The sequence below is a fragment of the Egretta garzetta genome, unplaced genomic scaffold (genome assembly GCF_000687185.1).
Source record: "Egretta garzetta isolate BGI_Z169 unplaced genomic scaffold, ASM68718v1 scaffold514, whole genome shotgun sequence".
Taxonomy (NCBI): Eukaryota; Metazoa; Chordata; class Aves; order Pelecaniformes; family Ardeidae; genus Egretta; species Egretta garzetta.
The window spans coordinates 725,343-743,068 of NW_009259483.1; the positions used below are offsets into that span (position 1 = coordinate 725,343).

Consider the following 17,726-nt stretch of genomic DNA (forward strand, 5'->3'; position numbering starts at 1 on the left):
GAGAAAGGCCAGAGGAGATAAGGAATGAAAGAAAAACGTGAGATAGCACAGCAAGGAGACTGCAACAGAATACAAAATAAGAGGGAGCCTCTAAGCTACCATGGCTCAGGGAGTGAGCCCAGAAGCAGCCTAAAGACAGAAATAGCAAAACGCAGAAAGGTGTGGCGCGTTAACCTTGGCCAGCAGCTACACACCCACCCAGCTGCTCACCCACTCCCCTCCTCAACACAACAAGGAGAGAAAAAGGATGAAAAAGCTCATGGGTCGAAATAAGGACAGGGAGACTGCTTACCAGTTACCATCATGGGCAAAACAGACCTCACTTGGGGAAAGACAATGTAGTTCTTTGCCAATTAAAATAGATTTGGGTAATGAAAAACAAACATTAAGACAACACCTTCCCCCGTCTTTTGCCAAAGCTTAACTTCAGTCACACAGGAACACACAGAATGGCAAGGGTTGAAAGGGACCTCGGGAGATCATCCAGTCCAGCCCTCCTGCTAAAGCAGGTTCACCCAGAGCAGGTTGTACAGGACTTGGTCCAGGCGGGTTTTGAATATCTCCAGAGAAGGAGACTCCACCACCCCACTGGGCAGCCTGTTCCAGGTCCTTCATTCCTGAATCCTGGGGCAGGGGTGGGGACACAGATGGGGCATGACATGCAAATGAGCTGGGGGAGAACAAGCAGCTTCCAAATGAGCATGAGGAAATTATACATGCCAGAGCTCTATTGGATAGGTTGAAGAGGAGAACAATTAAAGGCTGGAGTATGTCCACAATTGCCACAGTCATCTGGTTTGCCCCTCTTGCAGGTGGTCATTACAAAACATTAATTACATGATTACCAATTATTTCCCTGATAACGTCCTTCTTTCAGTGCAGAGGAGGGACTTCCCCTAAGGAATATATCATGACATGAAGGAGTTTACTGTGCCAAATCATTCTAATTTGTCGAAGGAGATAAAAGTCATACAGCAGACAGCCTGAGAGGGGCTTCTATTTGAGACGGCTGCAGAAATAAACATACAGGAAGAAGCAAAACGGATCGAAGGGAATAAATCATGCTGGGGAATTATCCAGGCAGCTACTGACTTTGTCTTAAGTTATTCTTGGCCACAGCAACCTACAGACTGTCCATTCCATATAGTGAATAACTAAGTTTCACCTGCTCTGGGGAAAAAAAAAATAAACTGACTTACTACAGTCAGTCTGATGCACAGATGGCTCATTCCTGCAAAAGTAATGTCCCAAACAAGTATTTCTCATTTGCTGGTGAGACAACCTAAACTTCAGGCCAAACCTCTCAATTAAGACAGCCACAGACTTGGCCTGGTGATAAAGTTATGCCTAGAAACAACACAAGGGCACTTATAAAAGACTGTAACGTGCAAGACTATGATCTTCATTTTCCAAATGCCTGACTTGATACACTCAGCTCCGCAGACCGTAACTCACACAGGTGTAACAGAAACTACGCACTGAGGAAAGCAGAATCATTCTGCAAAATAAAATCCTGATCATCTTTCCTTAGCCAAAAAAGTCAAGAGGGAAAAAACTCCTTCCCTTCATCTCTAAATGGGCAACACTATCCCTAGGCTTCAGCTAATGACCTATTCAAAGAGACAATGAGAAGCACCACAGAAGAACCCATGAGAAAACAGAATATTTTTTATCTTCAGAGTGCTACTTGGCTATTGCACTGTGAAACAAGGGATTTTTGAAGAAAAAGATCAAAAGATAAAGTAGCTGCTGTTCTGGGATACAAAGAAGAGAAAAAATCAAGTCTGGAAGAAATCTCAGAAGCTCATGAGGTCTATGTTCTGCCTAAGGCGTGCTTTAGATACTGTCAGCTATTTTTTAAGCTTCTTTCCAAAGGTCTCTACAAGACACATCCTCCAAACTATCTATATTCCGGTGCTGCTTCTCCTCACATTAGAAAGTTTTTGTAACATCTAACCAACCAGCTATGCTGCCATTTAAGTCATTATCCATCAAATTATTCATGTCTACCTTCAGGCTTCTCCAAGCCAGCCTGCTTTCCCCCCCCCCCCCCCCCTCATGTGTTTTGTTTCCTGGAACCACCATTGTCAAACATAGTACATAAACCTTTTCATAAAAGATCAAGCTCCATCTTTAAACTAGTAATGAATTTTGTCCCCATCATTCCAATTAAAAAAATCTTTTCTGTAGACTGATTGCCATCACTGCTTTTTGTCTTACATGTGACTGACTGCCTCTCAGCATTCACACACTTGATATTTCCACAGTCTTCAGCCTGGTGGACTAAACAAGCTAACCTTTTTAAGTCATGTCTTGTAAGACATCTCCCTCATCACTGCACAAGCCTCGCCCTCTGTACTCATCCTACATCCAATCAGTCCACAAGTCGCTGCACAGGTAACTAAAATTATACAGTGCTCTACATGATGTCTCAGAAATGTAGAAAATGGCCTTGACAGTTTAGCTGCTCAGTAAATATCCTTCCAGATATATCCTAGCTTAACATTTGACTTTTTTATGGCTACATTGCACAATTCTCTTATCTTTTCTCATAGATTAGATATTTGCCTCCAGAAGGAATTCTTGCCAGTGATCCTAAATGAACACCACTGCAGTTTGTATCACTGAATAAAATTACATTTCTATTTCTCTAATCCAAAGGGTCATCTAATTTGTGAATGACATGGTGATTCTTTCAATGATGCCTCACAAATTTGTTTCATCAGAAGATTTCATCAGCATATGTTCACTCTTTTATGTCACCACCATGAATATTTTGAAAATCAAGACCCTGCCTGCCTTTTGAAGAACATCCCACCATTCTCCATTTCCCTTTTAATTGCCACCTTTTATCAGACAGTTCCTTATTGACTTTGTTATCTCCTGTACTAACCCACATTTTATTTTGCTACACTAAAATTCCCGTGTGGCACAGCAGACTTATGAAATCACTTTCTATTTTGACTTTTTGCACTCTTACAAACCATTTATATTCTACAAAAGAAAAGTCAAACAAAAAACCCTAGAAGCTCTACACACTGCAAACTTAAGAAAAACTGTTATAGGATGAGATTTTTTTTCTTTTTCAACTCTTTAACCTATTCAAGTTTCTTAGAATTTGGTCAGGCCTGCCTCTAACTTTAAATATACACATTCACTGTAACTTCTCAATGACAGTTAGTGATGTTTGAAGAATTATGATGAAAATATATAGGATATCAGTTTCTTAAGTTGTATCTGTTGTCTATCTTGGTTATTGGGAATTCAGTTTACTCAAATGCAAGAAAACTTTAAAAGCTTCACATACAACGAGCACCACAAAACTAAGTAATTTGAAAAGCTCAGGAATTTTAGAACTGATTTTATCACTACCAATATAGGTGGTTTTATCTTTTAAATATCTCTAACAATGAACTATGTTATTATGTGAAAGTCCACAAAACTCTACTTCTACTACAAGAATTGACAGGGATAAACATTGGTTGGGATTTTCTACAATTGACTCAGAAGATAATTCAATAGGGTGGAGTGTGTCTTAGATCTAACTGGGTCATCTTTTGTTGTATTCATCAGCACTTTAATAAACCTCCTCAAGACTGTCTCCTCTGAAAATCTCTTTGCCTATAATAAACTTCACATGGGTCATCACAACCATCTGGAAAGGCCTTGTGGTTTCTTTAACTGGATGTAGATTTCTAACTACGTAGTTTTACAAATGATATTGTAAACTTCTGAAACCATGTCTGGACTTTGTCTCTTGTTGACATTACATTTGTAGTGGGGCAAAGCTTTTTGATGTGGCCCAAGAGAAATGAACAGAATTCTTGCATTTCACATACAGAAAGAGAACAAGCAGTCCAGGAACAACTTGATGGCTAGACATGGTTTTGCTCTCCTCCTTGGAAAGAATGTTTAATCAGTTCAAGAAATTAGCATTTCTGACCACCAACACCAGTGGAATGAAGACAGCATTTGAAGGCAGCCTCCTATTTGGCTGGGTTTCTTCTCGTGCCACACAGCCAAAACCAGGGGAAGAGAAACCTCCCATTATTGACCTCTAGGGGTCCCTTCCAACCCAAAACATTCTATGATTCTATGATTATTCAGGGCATAGATCAGTTTGCTAATTCACCCCTCTACCTGCAGTTTATGAAAGCATTAAAGACACTTCAATGATGGATTGGGAAGAAGTAGATGGGGTGAAGGCAGCCAGGCAAATTGGAGTCCAGTCAGAGCACAGCCCATGTGCGAGGCTGGAGGTCACCAGTCAGATTTCATAACAGATCCTGCTTCCTCCCCCAGCTCTGTGAGGGGGGTCAAATTCCTTTTCAGCTGTGAGAAAAGTTGTACATGCATGGCCACCTGTGCTGTTAGTTCAAAGTAAAACTTCTGTACAAGAGTTGAATAACTCTCCTCACAGCTCACAACTGACATTTTTATTGTTTGTACATTGCCTCATTTATAACCTTAGTGGGATAACCTGCGTCCCATTGGGACCCTTGCCATGGTACTCCTTTCACAGCTCACTTTCCCATATTTCTTCTTATCTCCCATTATGCCTTCCTCACATTTTCTTCATTGCTTTGATCCCAGTTCCCATTCCCCCCAGACTTTGTTCCCTATTCCCTTGTGGAAGGCTATCAGAATTAAATAGTAAAAACAGTGCTGCAGTTACCCTTGACAACTGCCGGGGTGTTTTCAGTAGGCTTCCCAAGGAGCAGCCCAAATGAGACTAACGACAGTAATGGTTAAGTCCCTGCTACACAGGCACAGCAAGAGAGTTCCTGCGAAGTTGGACAAGACAGTAACACGTTTTGATTCAGAGTGTTTTCCTCACAACCTTATCGGCTAAAACATGCTGCTGTTAATAATTTCAGCTCTGCAGAATCAAAATACATCCTGTGGGACAAACAAAAGCACTGGAAGAACTAGTGCCAGCTGCACAACCAGTGATCTTTAGCCATTGCTAAGCGGCAGAAAAACAGGATTGGAATTCAGGTCTGTGCGCTAGCCCCAGTTCAGCTTCAGCTGGATGTTCCATTACATGCTCAGTTTTCCAGCTCCAGCTTTAAGAAAGCAAGATCAGATTTTCAGAGGCGCTAGATACTTAGGTGCCAGTGATGGCTGTGGGAGCTGAGAGAGTCTTCAACATCTCATAAAACTAGAGCGAGCAGCAGATATCCAAAAGCGATCAGCCTGATTTAGAGAACAACTGTTTTAAATTTGATCTGATTCTTCCATACACCACAACCTCTGCATGTACAGCCCCCCCCCCATGACTTTAGCATACCCCATCATTCCCTCTGTGTTTGTCACCATTTCTTACTCTGCCACCAGTTACTTTTCCTCCTCCTGTGACAGTGACCCCCGCCTCCATTCTCATTCACCACAAGCAGGAGGCTCTGTAACCAGCCCATTCGTCTCTAAGCCAGGGCCTGCATTTTCTTTTAGTTCCGGCCTTGAGAGCACAAAGTCCTCTGCTCATCTCACCATAGGAGTTGCCAATCTCAGAAGCTAGGGTAGCAATGGTCTCCTATCGCACAGGAACTGAGAAAAGATTCATAGACAACACTGAGTTTCAAAAGCTTCTTCAAAGCCCTAATTTTACTGTCATGCTTACAATCCCAAAATGCCAAGTGCCTCCCCTCCTGCCTATTTACTTAAGATTCCTTACAGATACAACAGCACTAACAGAGCAGTAATTTTTCCTCACTCATCAGTAATGAAAACAAACATCAGAACCACAGGGAAACTGGGCAATGCTGAGCCCTACGCCACAGAGCTGAGCAGAGCGCTCAGAACTGCACAGCGAGCTTCAGCTTGCACCAACAATGTTTAAAACCACCCTGTCTATAACTGTGGCTACTGTATGTACCATATTCAGTGTATATTTGCCAGGCCAACAGCAAAGTAATGAATCACGTAAGATATGAAGCATTCAATTTTACTTAAGGAGAAAGAAAATTGCACACTAACCTAAAGTAAACAATAAATCAAGATACTGATTGCAGTGTACATGTGCATGCTGTGTTTCCAGAGGGGGAAAAAATACATATTATTCATTAATAGAAATGTATGCAACAGTTTACCCAGGTCATTCTCTGTTCCCCAACACAGTTTCAGCCAAGACCAGAACTCCAGTTGGTCTGATTAAGTCAGGGTGAGAGATTCTGCATCCCCTACTGACAGACGAAAGGACTTCAAGCAACCAAAACACAAGGCCCTACAAGTAAACATCATAGAGTCCTACCTTGGATTTTATTTATAGCTATTTCTTCCAATTAACCCTAACTTCTGCTAAAGCAATCTCTTGGAGTTAACAGGATTTGAAAAAAAAAAAAAAAAAAAACCAAAACCCCCAAACCAAAACCACCCCCCCAACAAACCAAAATAAAACCAACACACAAGAAAAACCCACCACCACAGAAATTATACCTTGTAGGATATAGCCAGAAGACCAAGTAAGAGAAGTGACTGATGTACTACAACAGATGCACTCACCCACTTTCAGTGTACCACCACACAAAAATACTCACAATAAATCCAAGTTTTTTATAGTCCCGAGTATACATAGATTTGCGTTTCTCAATACTGCCACTACTGTTGTTAGGTTCAGATTCTGCATCAAATGCAATTCTTCGGAGTTCAAATATGATGTCCCGTTGAGCCTATGTTAAAACAAGGTTAAAAAAATTGGTTAAAACAACTTATCTCTCACTTTAATAACCAATACCACAAAAGCGGTTTCAAAACACTGTATTCCCTCCACTGCCCAACCTTTCTTTGTCTAAATTCCCTACTTCATACTCGGAGAGACAGTCACAGCAAGAATGACTTTGTGGTTCCCATTTTCCGAGGTCCTCACATCTGTGGGGTTCACATGCAGATGCTTAACTGTTGACTTACAGAAGTTGGACCCATGTTAGCAAGGCCACTAACTACACAATTTTAACCACGGGCATGAAACCACAGAAGCCAAGAGATCACACACATTTCAAATTAAGCTGGTACTTAAGCATTTTGCTGGCTGAAATCAAAACGGCTCAGCACTCTGCATTCCTTTTGGTAACTGTCCGTTTTTGCAAGCACAGGAATGGGCAAGAGAGGAATTACTGCGGTTACACATCACTAGAAATGTCTCAGGACAGTGATAACCACCCTGCCGTCAATACCAACAACACTGCGTTAGTCACTCTCTATGGAGATATGCACTAGGTAACTGCATGTACATTACTAAGAGCCAAACTTTCCTGCCCCAAACTTAAAAAACAGGAAGGGTAAAATCCTACAGCATGATGCTACTGATGTTTACAACCATCTTGTTCTCCCAACTCCTCTCCAAATTATCAGGAAGCCTTAACACAACTCCCTCTTAAAAATGAAATCAGATTCCTCCTTGTACAGGGCCTAAAAAAAGGCCACAAAAAATAAAGAATCAAAGCCACATCTTCTCTATGGCTCATTGACTCTGTATTTAAACTTGAAGCTCTTCAGGGGCTAAGTGTCTCTTTTTTCACAATGAACAATATTAAAGCTGGTGTTTGTACACAGCGAGCAATAAACAAATTAACAACTACTATACAGGTTCCCAGTAACAAAAATGGGTTTTATTGGAACACCAATAAACTTCAGCTCTAGCATGTCAGACAGTTTTCATTCAAACATTCATTTTAGCTCTACAGAAGTAATTTTAGGAAGGACCATACATCTCTGTTGCTTCTGAGAAGTACGCAAAAGAAACAAATGCTGGGCTGCTGCTCCGAGATCCATCAACACCAAATTCAGTTCATGGAACTACATGCTAAGAAGAAAAACCGGGCCATTTTGTTGTACTTTTGCACTAGGAATGCAATAGCCAGTACATCTTCTAACAGCCAGAAAATAGAACCCAACTTCACAGAGAGAGACAGAGAATGAATGAATTGTGGACGCATTCCTAGCAGTGTCTTTTCCTCCAGAAAGAGCTTTAGGCACAGCAATGAGTGGTTGTCCTCTTCCTGTTCTGACCAGATCATGCCAGATGCTTACCTGATCCTGTGGATCCATTTTTGTCATCATTCTGTCTTCCAGAAGGTTAAAGGTAAGTACTTGCAGAACATAAAGCTGGTGCGCCATTTCATTATTGATGGCCCTCTGTGCCCTGATAACATGCTGCAAAGAAAGAGAGACTCCAGTGAATGCCACCTAATCAGAAAATTATATCAGGTACACTCAGGTATTCCCATTTCTGTAAGTATGTGTTTGCTATGCAATAGTGTATGTATACTCCACAAAAAAAAAGAAAATCAAACCAGTACTGATTAGTGTACTATATAAGGAACTTTAAGGGACAGGACTTTACAATAACAATGCGCTGAAGCTTTCTCCTTCTAGCCACTAGATAGAGCCTGTGCGTTATGTTGACAAGTGGCATAAAAAAGAAATCAGTACTGAGAATTCACTTCAGAGAAAAATTAACTCCTTACCAAGCACATTAGAGCTCTGTATTAAAAAAAAAAAAAACCAAAACCAAAACCAAAACAGAGTATATTAAGAAAATATTTAACAGAGCAGCTGCCTGAGCAGAAAAGTATTCAGGCTGCAAATGCAACCAGAGAATACAGTGATAAATAGGGCTACTGCTGCAGAAGTCAACACCACACCAGAGTCCTACCTCTACCAGACAACTCAGTTCTGTATGAGGAAGACTGCTTAGAAATCCATTAGCATACAGTGTCCCATATGTGCAGAATTATCCCATTCAGAAAGCAATACCAAACTGATGGTCAATTTAAAAATCCCTGGTGTGCCAAAAACCACCAAGTGGTTCTATATGGGAAACAGACCCAGGTCACTAAACACAGCAGAGGATACATATGGAAAGAGTCATCAAGTAGAAGATGGATACAGCAACTAATATTGTACAGCTCCAGAGAATAGAGGAATCTGCCTGCCAAAAGGCACTGGAGCATTTTAAGATAGTAAACGAACACCTAAGAATATTATCCATATGCTTATACCAAATTTCTTAGAAATACAAGCAGTGTAAAAATATGCCTTCTGAAACAAATTCTGGGGTTTTTTTGTATGCATCATTGAAATTATGACAGCAAACGAGAAAGAGCAAGGCCTTGTTTGGTTGTTGTTTGGTCTTGTTTTACACTGCCTAGCATCTCCTAACAGAGAAAGCACTTTCCCTTGTTCCCTTGAAGATATAATCTATTCCAAGGTCAAAGGCAAAATCCTTCTGATTTTCCATGATAGCAGATGCAAGTCTTTTATATTACATTCATTAACTTCACTCTGAGCTATATTTCATGCTTCTTTTGTGCAAGTGGTGACAAATTGCGTGCAACTTTATATCAAGACAGAATAATCTGTAGAATGGAAAAACACAGAGGGTCATTTTGCAAGATGGAAAGCCCTGTGCGGCTTGCTCGGCTGTCATCAGCTCCAAACCTTAACAGAGAGGACTTGCTATAAATTTCTCAGACAACCCCTCATCTGCACAATAAAGTTCGCATTCTCTATGGGAAGAAAATGCTTGAGGTACTATTCTTTTATTGAGTATTATATTTTCATGAAGAAACCACAATTTATTTGACTGGGAAAATTCCTTTCCTGATAATCAGTTTTGAATCCATTCAACAATCAAACCTTTATCTTGTATATTACTTCAAAATATAGGCTTCAAAATGTATCAAAATACAAGTGCAATTAAATTATATTAAGATAAAACCTACAAACACCAAAACTGGAGTCACCTTTTCTTTCTGCTAGTGAAAAATACCTTTGGAAATTATATACTTACAGTTAAAATGATGGAGCGAAGCTGCTTCTGTGCCAAAATATTTGCCATTTCCTGATGCAGTTTAAAAAAAAAAAAAAAAAATTAGCCAGAAGCACGTATTTTAGTGCCATACCTAGAAGAACACTGACTTTAAAAGTTTTAATCTTAAGTTTCTGCGGTGTTACTTATAAATTAAATGAAGCAGCACATCAGCTATACGATTGTGTGCATTATTTTGGGGGTCACAAACTCAAATTACTCTACTATGAGAAAAGGGGAAAAGAAAGTGAAAAGTGCGTCACAAGCTGAGGACTTTGGTGATCCAAAACCAGCAATGAAAGACCTCAGAGGGTTAAACAGAGTACTTACACACACTTATTCAAGCACAACCTTCCCCCAAAAAACAACACAGAAGGAAAGCATGGAATGGAAATCACCCAGGACTTTAAAACAAGATGTCAAACAACACGCGTGTTTACAATAATATTTTGGCTGTTTTAAAGTCAAGTGCTCTAACTTTCACTCAGTAAATCAGCCTACAACTCATCACTGTTTCATCATAGCAAATAATACTTCCCCCTTGTATTTTGGTAGCAACATTGACATTGGTCCACTATTTTGTCTTAAATTAACTTCTCTTTCTAGACCTGCATGAAGTCACTGTTGGGATGAATATGTTTTTACTTTCATTCTTAAGCAGCTGATCCTGGCTGCCCAGGCTGTAAACTGTCCTACAATGCAGAAGAGGGAATATTTTATACTTATCAAGCATGAGAGTCTAATCTTGACCATACCTACAAGCCCATACCTCATTTTTAAGTTCCATGATCTTTTCCATCAATATAGAAATACGTGTGTGTGTACGTGGGCATATGCTAGCATGTGCAATGCATACAACTTACAGTAATTATCGTCACGCAATTATTTTTAAATTCTTGTTTTCAAAATGTACTATTTAAGGATTTGGATTGCATATTGCACACTGCTATTTAGACACTGTTTACACATACACAAAGGGGTAACATTTGGAATTAGAAGATCATTGCTTGGAAATAGAGCTCATATCACAGCCTTACATAATACAGCACAACAAATCACATCAACACTGACACATGCTTGAGGACATTGTTAGGATGCACTGTAATTCTGTGCAGTTGACACCATATCAAAAGTTTTCATAGAATCATAGAATCATTTAGGTTGGAAAAGACCTTTAAGATCATCAAGTCCAACTGTTAACCTAACCCTGCCTTTCCACCACTAAACCATGTCCCCAAGCACCTCGTCTGCCTGTCTTTTAAATACCTCCAGGGATGGGAACTCAATCACTTCCCTGGGCAGCCCATTCCAGTGCTTGACAACCCTTTCAGTGAAATAATTTTTCCTAATGTCTAACCTAAACCTCCCCTGGTGCTACTTGAAGCCATTTCCCCTTGTTCTATCGCCCATTACCAAGGAGAAGAGGCTGACCGCCACCTCACTACAGCCTCCTTTCAGGCAGTTGTAGAGGGCGATAAGGTCTCCTCTCAGCCTCCTCTTCTCCAGACTAAACAGCCCCAGTTCCCTCAGCTGCTCCTCATATTCAGGAGAAATAAATTTTTAAAAATGCCTGTTGGTCTTCGTGAAACTTGAAGAGTAATACAAAGTGTATACTGGTTACTTTTATATAACAAACAAGAAACTAGAAAAGAGGAAAATTGAGACTATTGTGTAAAACATACAAAGAGTTGGATTGCTGAGACATGGCTGCAGAAACAATGTTCGCAAAGCAAGTGTTAGGGTGAGAACTTGCTTGCAAAAATGAATTAATTCTCATTTTGAATCAGAAGGCGGTCATGGATGTTGACTGTTTTCTTTATATAAGATAAAGGGTGCTGCAACGGAACAGGGGAGCAATAAGGAAAGAAGAAGGGACCAAAGACAAGAGAAACTCAACTTTAGTTTTTAAGCCTTTTCTGGCTGAGCAGGTTTCAATTGCACGTAACAGCAAAGGAATGACTGATGCAGATGCTTCCATCTCTTTTGGAAATGCACAGGTGAGCTGCAGGGGGAGCGCCAGGCACATGATACACTTCACATTGCAGGGAACAGACTGGCTGGTTTTATCAAAGTATACCCACTGCCAGAAGGCAGACAGGCAAATGGTATGAGGTAGTCTTTTCTGCGCTCAAGGTAAAAAAAAAAAAGGGAATTCTTTTATTTTACTTTTTGGAGAAGATTATCAAATTGTCACTTCTTTCTTATACCTGTAATTTTGAAAGTCTTTATTGTGATATTGGTTTTTGTTACTGGACCAAAAACTGATAGGAGCAACGGACCTAAAACTGATAGGAGCAACAAGTATTCACAAAACCGATTACTGCAACAAAACCAACTTTGTCTCCAAGAAGGCTATACAGCTCTTAGCAGCTGATGAGCTGCCTCTTCTAAAATAAGTATTGTAGTAACAGATGAGAACAAGAATTTTTTGACAAAATTTGCCATAGCAACATCTCTGTAAAAATGCAGACAATTGCAGAAAAGAGTGTTTCAAACATTCACAGTACCATTTCAATGCTCAAATTCACATCTCTTTTCCGATAAAGGTTTTTTCTTTTAATAACCTAAGTTTCTCTAGATGATTGGGTCCTTGACAGTGGCAGAAGCAGCAAATCAACAACGGAGTCCTCACTAAAAAAGAAAAAACTTGAGCCCCTTGGCTTCTTGTAATACAGAAATACAAAAGAAAAAAAAAGGGGGGGAAGGACTTCAGATACCAGCACCAAACTAAATCCTCTCCTTAACCGCAGTGCAGTCATCCCCATCATGCCAGGCCCTGTAAGATAGCAGCAGGGAGGGTGTCAAAGCTCCTAGAGTCACAGGGGGATTGGCGTAGTTTCTCACTCCTAACCATACCGGTGGTGAGTGCTTGTCCTGGTTTTGGCTGGGATACAGTTAATTTTCTTCCTAGAAGCTGGTATAGTGCTGTGCTTTGGATTTAGGATGAGAGTAATGTTGATAACACACTGATGTTTTAGTTGTTGCTGACCAGTGCTTATGCTAAGTCAAGGACTTTTCAGCTTCCCATGCTGCCCTGCCAGCAAGGAGGCTGGAGTTGCACAAGAAGCTGGAAGGGGACACAGCCAGGACAGCTGACCCAAACTGACCAAATATTCCACACCATAGGATGTCATACCAAACAAAAACTGGGGAGGTTGGCTGGGGTGTGGGCCCGCTGCTCAGGAACTGAGTGAGCATCAGTCAGCGGGTGGTGAGCAATTGCATTGTGCATCACTTGTTTTGTATATTCTTTTATCATTATTATTATTTTCCCTTCCTTTTCTCTCCTATTAAAATTCTCTTTATCTCAACCCACAAGTTTTACCTTTGGTTTTTTTTCCCCCGATTCTCTCCCCCATCCCACTTGAGGGGGGGAGTGAGCGAACAGCTGTGTGATGTTAGGTGCCTGCCGAATAGTGCTGAACCTTAACTTTTGAGGACCCACAGTCATGAGACTGCATAACCGCAGTTTGTCACCTTAGAAAGACAGAATTCAGTAAACAGTATCAGTTATCCCTATCTTGAAGCTAATGCACACCTACCTTCTTCAATGTATGGCTTACTAATTAACCACAAGATATAAAAAGAAACCTAACATATTCTGAACACTTATTATTATAGGTTATTAAAGGCTAAAGAAAATTTTCTGCGTCAGAGTTATTAGCCTTCAAGCCAAACCAGGCTTTTATCTTCTAATGATCATAAACTCCATGACTAATAATTTTGTGTCACAACAGCAGGTACCACAGGTGAATTGAAGTCTGCATGGTCTACTGCCAGCCTCACTAGATGGTTACGCTGCCCGTGAAATACAGTTTCACTTGCTAGGAAGACCCTGTGGTACTGTATCTTCAGGAACACATGCCCACTGACTACTGTTAAGGTCTTATCTACATCTGACATTGTCTCTCGACTTCAAATATGACTAAAGCATACTTTTCACAAAACAAAGCAGTAGCAACCATTTACAAATGTAAAAAGTGAAATCTTTGTTTTTCTTACAAGAGCCTACCATAGATTTAGATCAAAATTGAAAGAAAGTTTTTATTCCAACTTCTGTTCATTAGGTGCCTTCCTCCCTTAATAACCAAAGACTGTTTTGGAAGAAGAAGGAAAAAAGGAAAGGGGGGGGAAAGGCTTTTTTTGAAATTAAACTATGGTTTTACTTTCCCTGGTTTGTAATTTTAAAAATATGTTTGAAGCAAAAAAGAAAAATTACTCATTAGGGTTTTGATGTTTGTTTAAACAATCTCCAGCATTTTAAAATGTAAATAAATCTAAAGAAAGCCCTTGCCAGAACTGGTCAGCAGCTCTCAGTGAACTTGTCTGGACAGTAACAGTATCTCAACACAAGAATTATCATCACTGTTCCTGATGACAGAAATGTTATATAAATAAATGACTAAATCTGTTTTGACACAGGCTAATGACTTGATAAACATGGATAAAACTTCTCTGTTTCATAACACATCACATTCCATCCTCATTTAACAGCAGCTAGCAATCTTGAAATATTTCCTTTCGAGACTTCTGATCTATTGCACTAAAATTAACTTAAAATAGTATACTATAAAAGTCATTAAATTCTTACATGGCAAGATATTTCCATTTTTAAAAGGAATGCAATTTTTATTAAAAAAATCTGGGGGGGTGGAACAGTTTACCAAAAAATAGCCTGGTTTTACAAGCTGTGCTGGCAAAGAGTTCAGTACAATAAATACTACAGCCAGCCACAGTCAATGTGGTTCATGTGAGGTTACAGGGAACTAAAAAAGCACAGAAGAATACTTAATCCCTACTAATAATGGTGGAAGATGGAGGTAGGTCCATTAAAATGAATGATACTATAACAGCATGAAACAACAGAACAACTTTCAGATTGAATTAACTGCAGGAAAAGCATGACTGGGACAACTGCAGGTACGAATATGACACACTTCTCCTACACGTATGTAGATATGCAACAAGACCCAACAACTTACCTGCCTCTTGTCATCCGGTGCTTTAAGGAAAAGTGCATTTATTACCGCTATGGTGTATGTCTGGATTTCTTGGTCAGTCCTGTTTGGAACAAAATTGTAAACACAACAGAAGAACGTGAATACACACGAGCTGTAGAAAGTGATCTTCCAGTCGCACTACTGCGGGTAGAAGTGGAGGGACTGTTTGCACTTAATGTTAAACTTAGGCAAAGTTGGTCATGACCAGGTTGCCTCTGTTATTAAGAGACACAAGATTTTCTGGAGGGAGACTCAGCATTCAAGAAGGTGGAATGAATCACACCCCTGAAGTGCCATTGACCCTCCTGATCACATCAGGAGCCCAGACAATCGGCTTCTGCCAGATGCTCAACACCTAGAGGTAAGAAGAGGAATCTTCCCTAAAGGGTTCTGGAGACAAACCTGCTGGTATTAAAAGCTTTTCAGGTGAGTGAAAAATGTCCCAGCAGGGAGGCAAGCAGAACTATGGTTCACAATACATTACCCTATCCTACACGAGGCGGTTTCCATCCATTTAACCACCACACATTTAAGTTAAAGAAAAACACACTTAAGTTTCTTTAAGAACTTCAAGAAAAAGTCTCTCCCTTTTCAAATATACCTTCAGCAAAAGTTGACCAATTTTTGCCTTACATGCTTCCCAGATGTTGGCAAGCAAACCAACTCCATTTGTATGCTAATTGCATTAAGTATTTTATTACTACATGGTGCTTTTCTCTTCATCCCCCACTTCCAACTACACAGGCAGCTTAGCACACAAAAAAAAAAAGAAAAAAAGAGAAAAAAAAAAAAATAATCAATGACCAATCAGCTCCAGAAAGCTGGTTACCAGTCATCCAGCCACTTATAGTGGATGCAGGAGTCATACCGGAGGTTGCCAGTCTTTATACCACTCTTTTCAAATGCTGTGCTCATTGGGGTTGGGGGGTGGGGGTGAGGGGGGAGGAGGAAAATCCACCCTATCTGGTGGCAGTTGAAGACACTCACCCCTGCAGATGTGGGATTAGCTGCCCAATGGTGATCTCCTGTGCCACCTTCTGGTACAGGTCGTGGCTATTGAGCACCATCGATTCCAGGATTGCTAGCGACCGTTGCAAGATAGAGATGTCCGAGGCAAATTTGTTCACATAGCTTGCTATCTACAAATTCAAACATGTAGAGAATTTACATCTTGGCATGAAAACACAGAAAGGGAAGAAAGCAAGCAGTGGACATGGCTCAGAAATGCATTAGAATTAAAGTAGTCTTGTCCACATGCCAGGTTATAAGTGAGTACCTGAAAGCAACCAAGCAGGCACTGCACATACTTTCAAAGGACACGTGGCACAGATTCTTCAGCTGGCACAAATCACCATAGATTTATGTCAATATTCATACCACTTAAATATATGCTTCAACAGAACATTATGAACAAGATAAATTGACACTAAGGAGGTAGAACGGTTAGTTTTTGTGAGGAAACCTTTGGAAAGGACAAGGAGAATACGTCTCGTTCTCTCCAGCAGAAATCTGTGCAGCCAGTTTTCTCTAAACAAGTATCTAGGCTCAAGACAACTGTTTCAAAAAAGAAATTTACATCTACCTCCCTGGCAAAACACACTCTAGCAAAATAAGCTTCCCCCCCCCGCCCTCGCTGTTACCAACAACACTGAAAGCTTTCTCCAGGTTACAAATTAAAACTCTGTTGCTGATCATTTATCAGCACAATTGGTTCCATAACTCTGTCTAGAGTCCAGTCTTGTTACGTGTTCATGCATTAATAACCTTCACTTTTACTGCAAGCTGCCACAAACAAACGGCACGTTAATCAGAACCAGACCTGACCTCTGCAGTTTTGCAGTGTGGCAATGACACGCTGCACACTCATCTGCAGAGCCAACACAGCTGTGCAGAAAGATTTGGCAACGTGCGTCCTTCCGCACACTGCCCAGTCCTTGGACCCGGCTTCCCGGGAAGAAGCTTTCCTTCTGCTGACGCAGGAACTGAGAACTGCCTGGGTTTTCCTTGAGTGCACCCGTACCAGCACAGTCAAGCTGAAAAGTACCCAAGGAAGCAGAGACAGACAGAAGAAATGCCGTGTGACCACAGCTATTTGCTCTTTACAGCCAAGTAACAGACTGCAGTGGCCCTGTCTCAAGTTTGATGTGTTCCTTCCAGAAAACTTCAAGTCCACACACTTCTTCAGTATTCCTCCTACAAGCCACTAATGTGATTATACCATTTCTGATTCTGGATGCTTGCTTAGACCTCGGCATCATTTTCGTTCTGGAGGAAGAAAGGCATGCCCTATGCTTGGAAAAGCTGCCTAGCTGCCTGTGAAATTCACAGTTAAATATTGACATGTGGACCACACCACTGTTTTGCACTGGTGACATTCTGAGTAGTGTTGAAGGAGCAAAACACCCCTTCTACAACATCGGCTGGAGACAATAAGGAAAAGAGGGACAGATTTTTCTTCTCATCTACTGCAGCGCTGCTGTTTGCTCTGCTACTTGGTTTGCATTACCACAATAGAAACACGCTGCGCTGCATATAACTCAATTCAGGAAATACACGTTGGCTTTGCAGAAAATAAAGAACCAAGCCACGCGTGCATAGAGAATAGGAGGAGAGAAGCAACTCAATCAGCCTTTTTGTACTCTGGGCTTTCAATATCTGCTGCCTGCAAGTCCTGAGCCCAGGTAATATTTACATTAGTATACGCTGCACATTGTGCTGTTTAGAGTAGCAAGCTGCATCTCAGAAGCCCTGGACTACCCTACCTCTCTTAATGCTAATCCAGTTGTTTTCTGATGCACTGCAGCCAGAGCTGCCAGATGTCCAGAAGCCCCACAGCACGGGCAGTGTAGGCACAGAGCAACTCTGCACTGCTCACACAGTAAACCGAATATGCTCTGGATGTCTCACAGTCATCAGGA

General features: G+C 40.7%; 1 protein-coding gene across 2 annotated transcripts in view; it reads right to left on the minus strand.

Annotated features, from left to right (window-relative positions):
- ELMO1 (engulfment and cell motility 1) overlaps window positions 1-17,726 on the minus strand; it is a 314,062-nt gene that overhangs the window by 183,235 nt on the left and 113,101 nt on the right. For both annotated transcript variants that reach the window (XM_009637203.2, XM_035892761.1), the window contains exons 9-13: window positions 15,796-15,947; window positions 14,791-14,869; window positions 9,791-9,841; window positions 8,029-8,151; window positions 6,537-6,668 (exon numbers count right to left, since the gene is read on the minus strand). In XM_009637203.2, coding sequence (XP_009635498.1) covers window positions 6,537-6,668; window positions 8,029-8,151; window positions 9,791-9,841; window positions 14,791-14,869; window positions 15,796-15,947 — 537 coding nt within the window. The remainder of the gene's footprint in view (window positions 1-6,536; window positions 6,669-8,028; window positions 8,152-9,790; window positions 9,842-14,790; window positions 14,870-15,795; window positions 15,948-17,726) is intronic.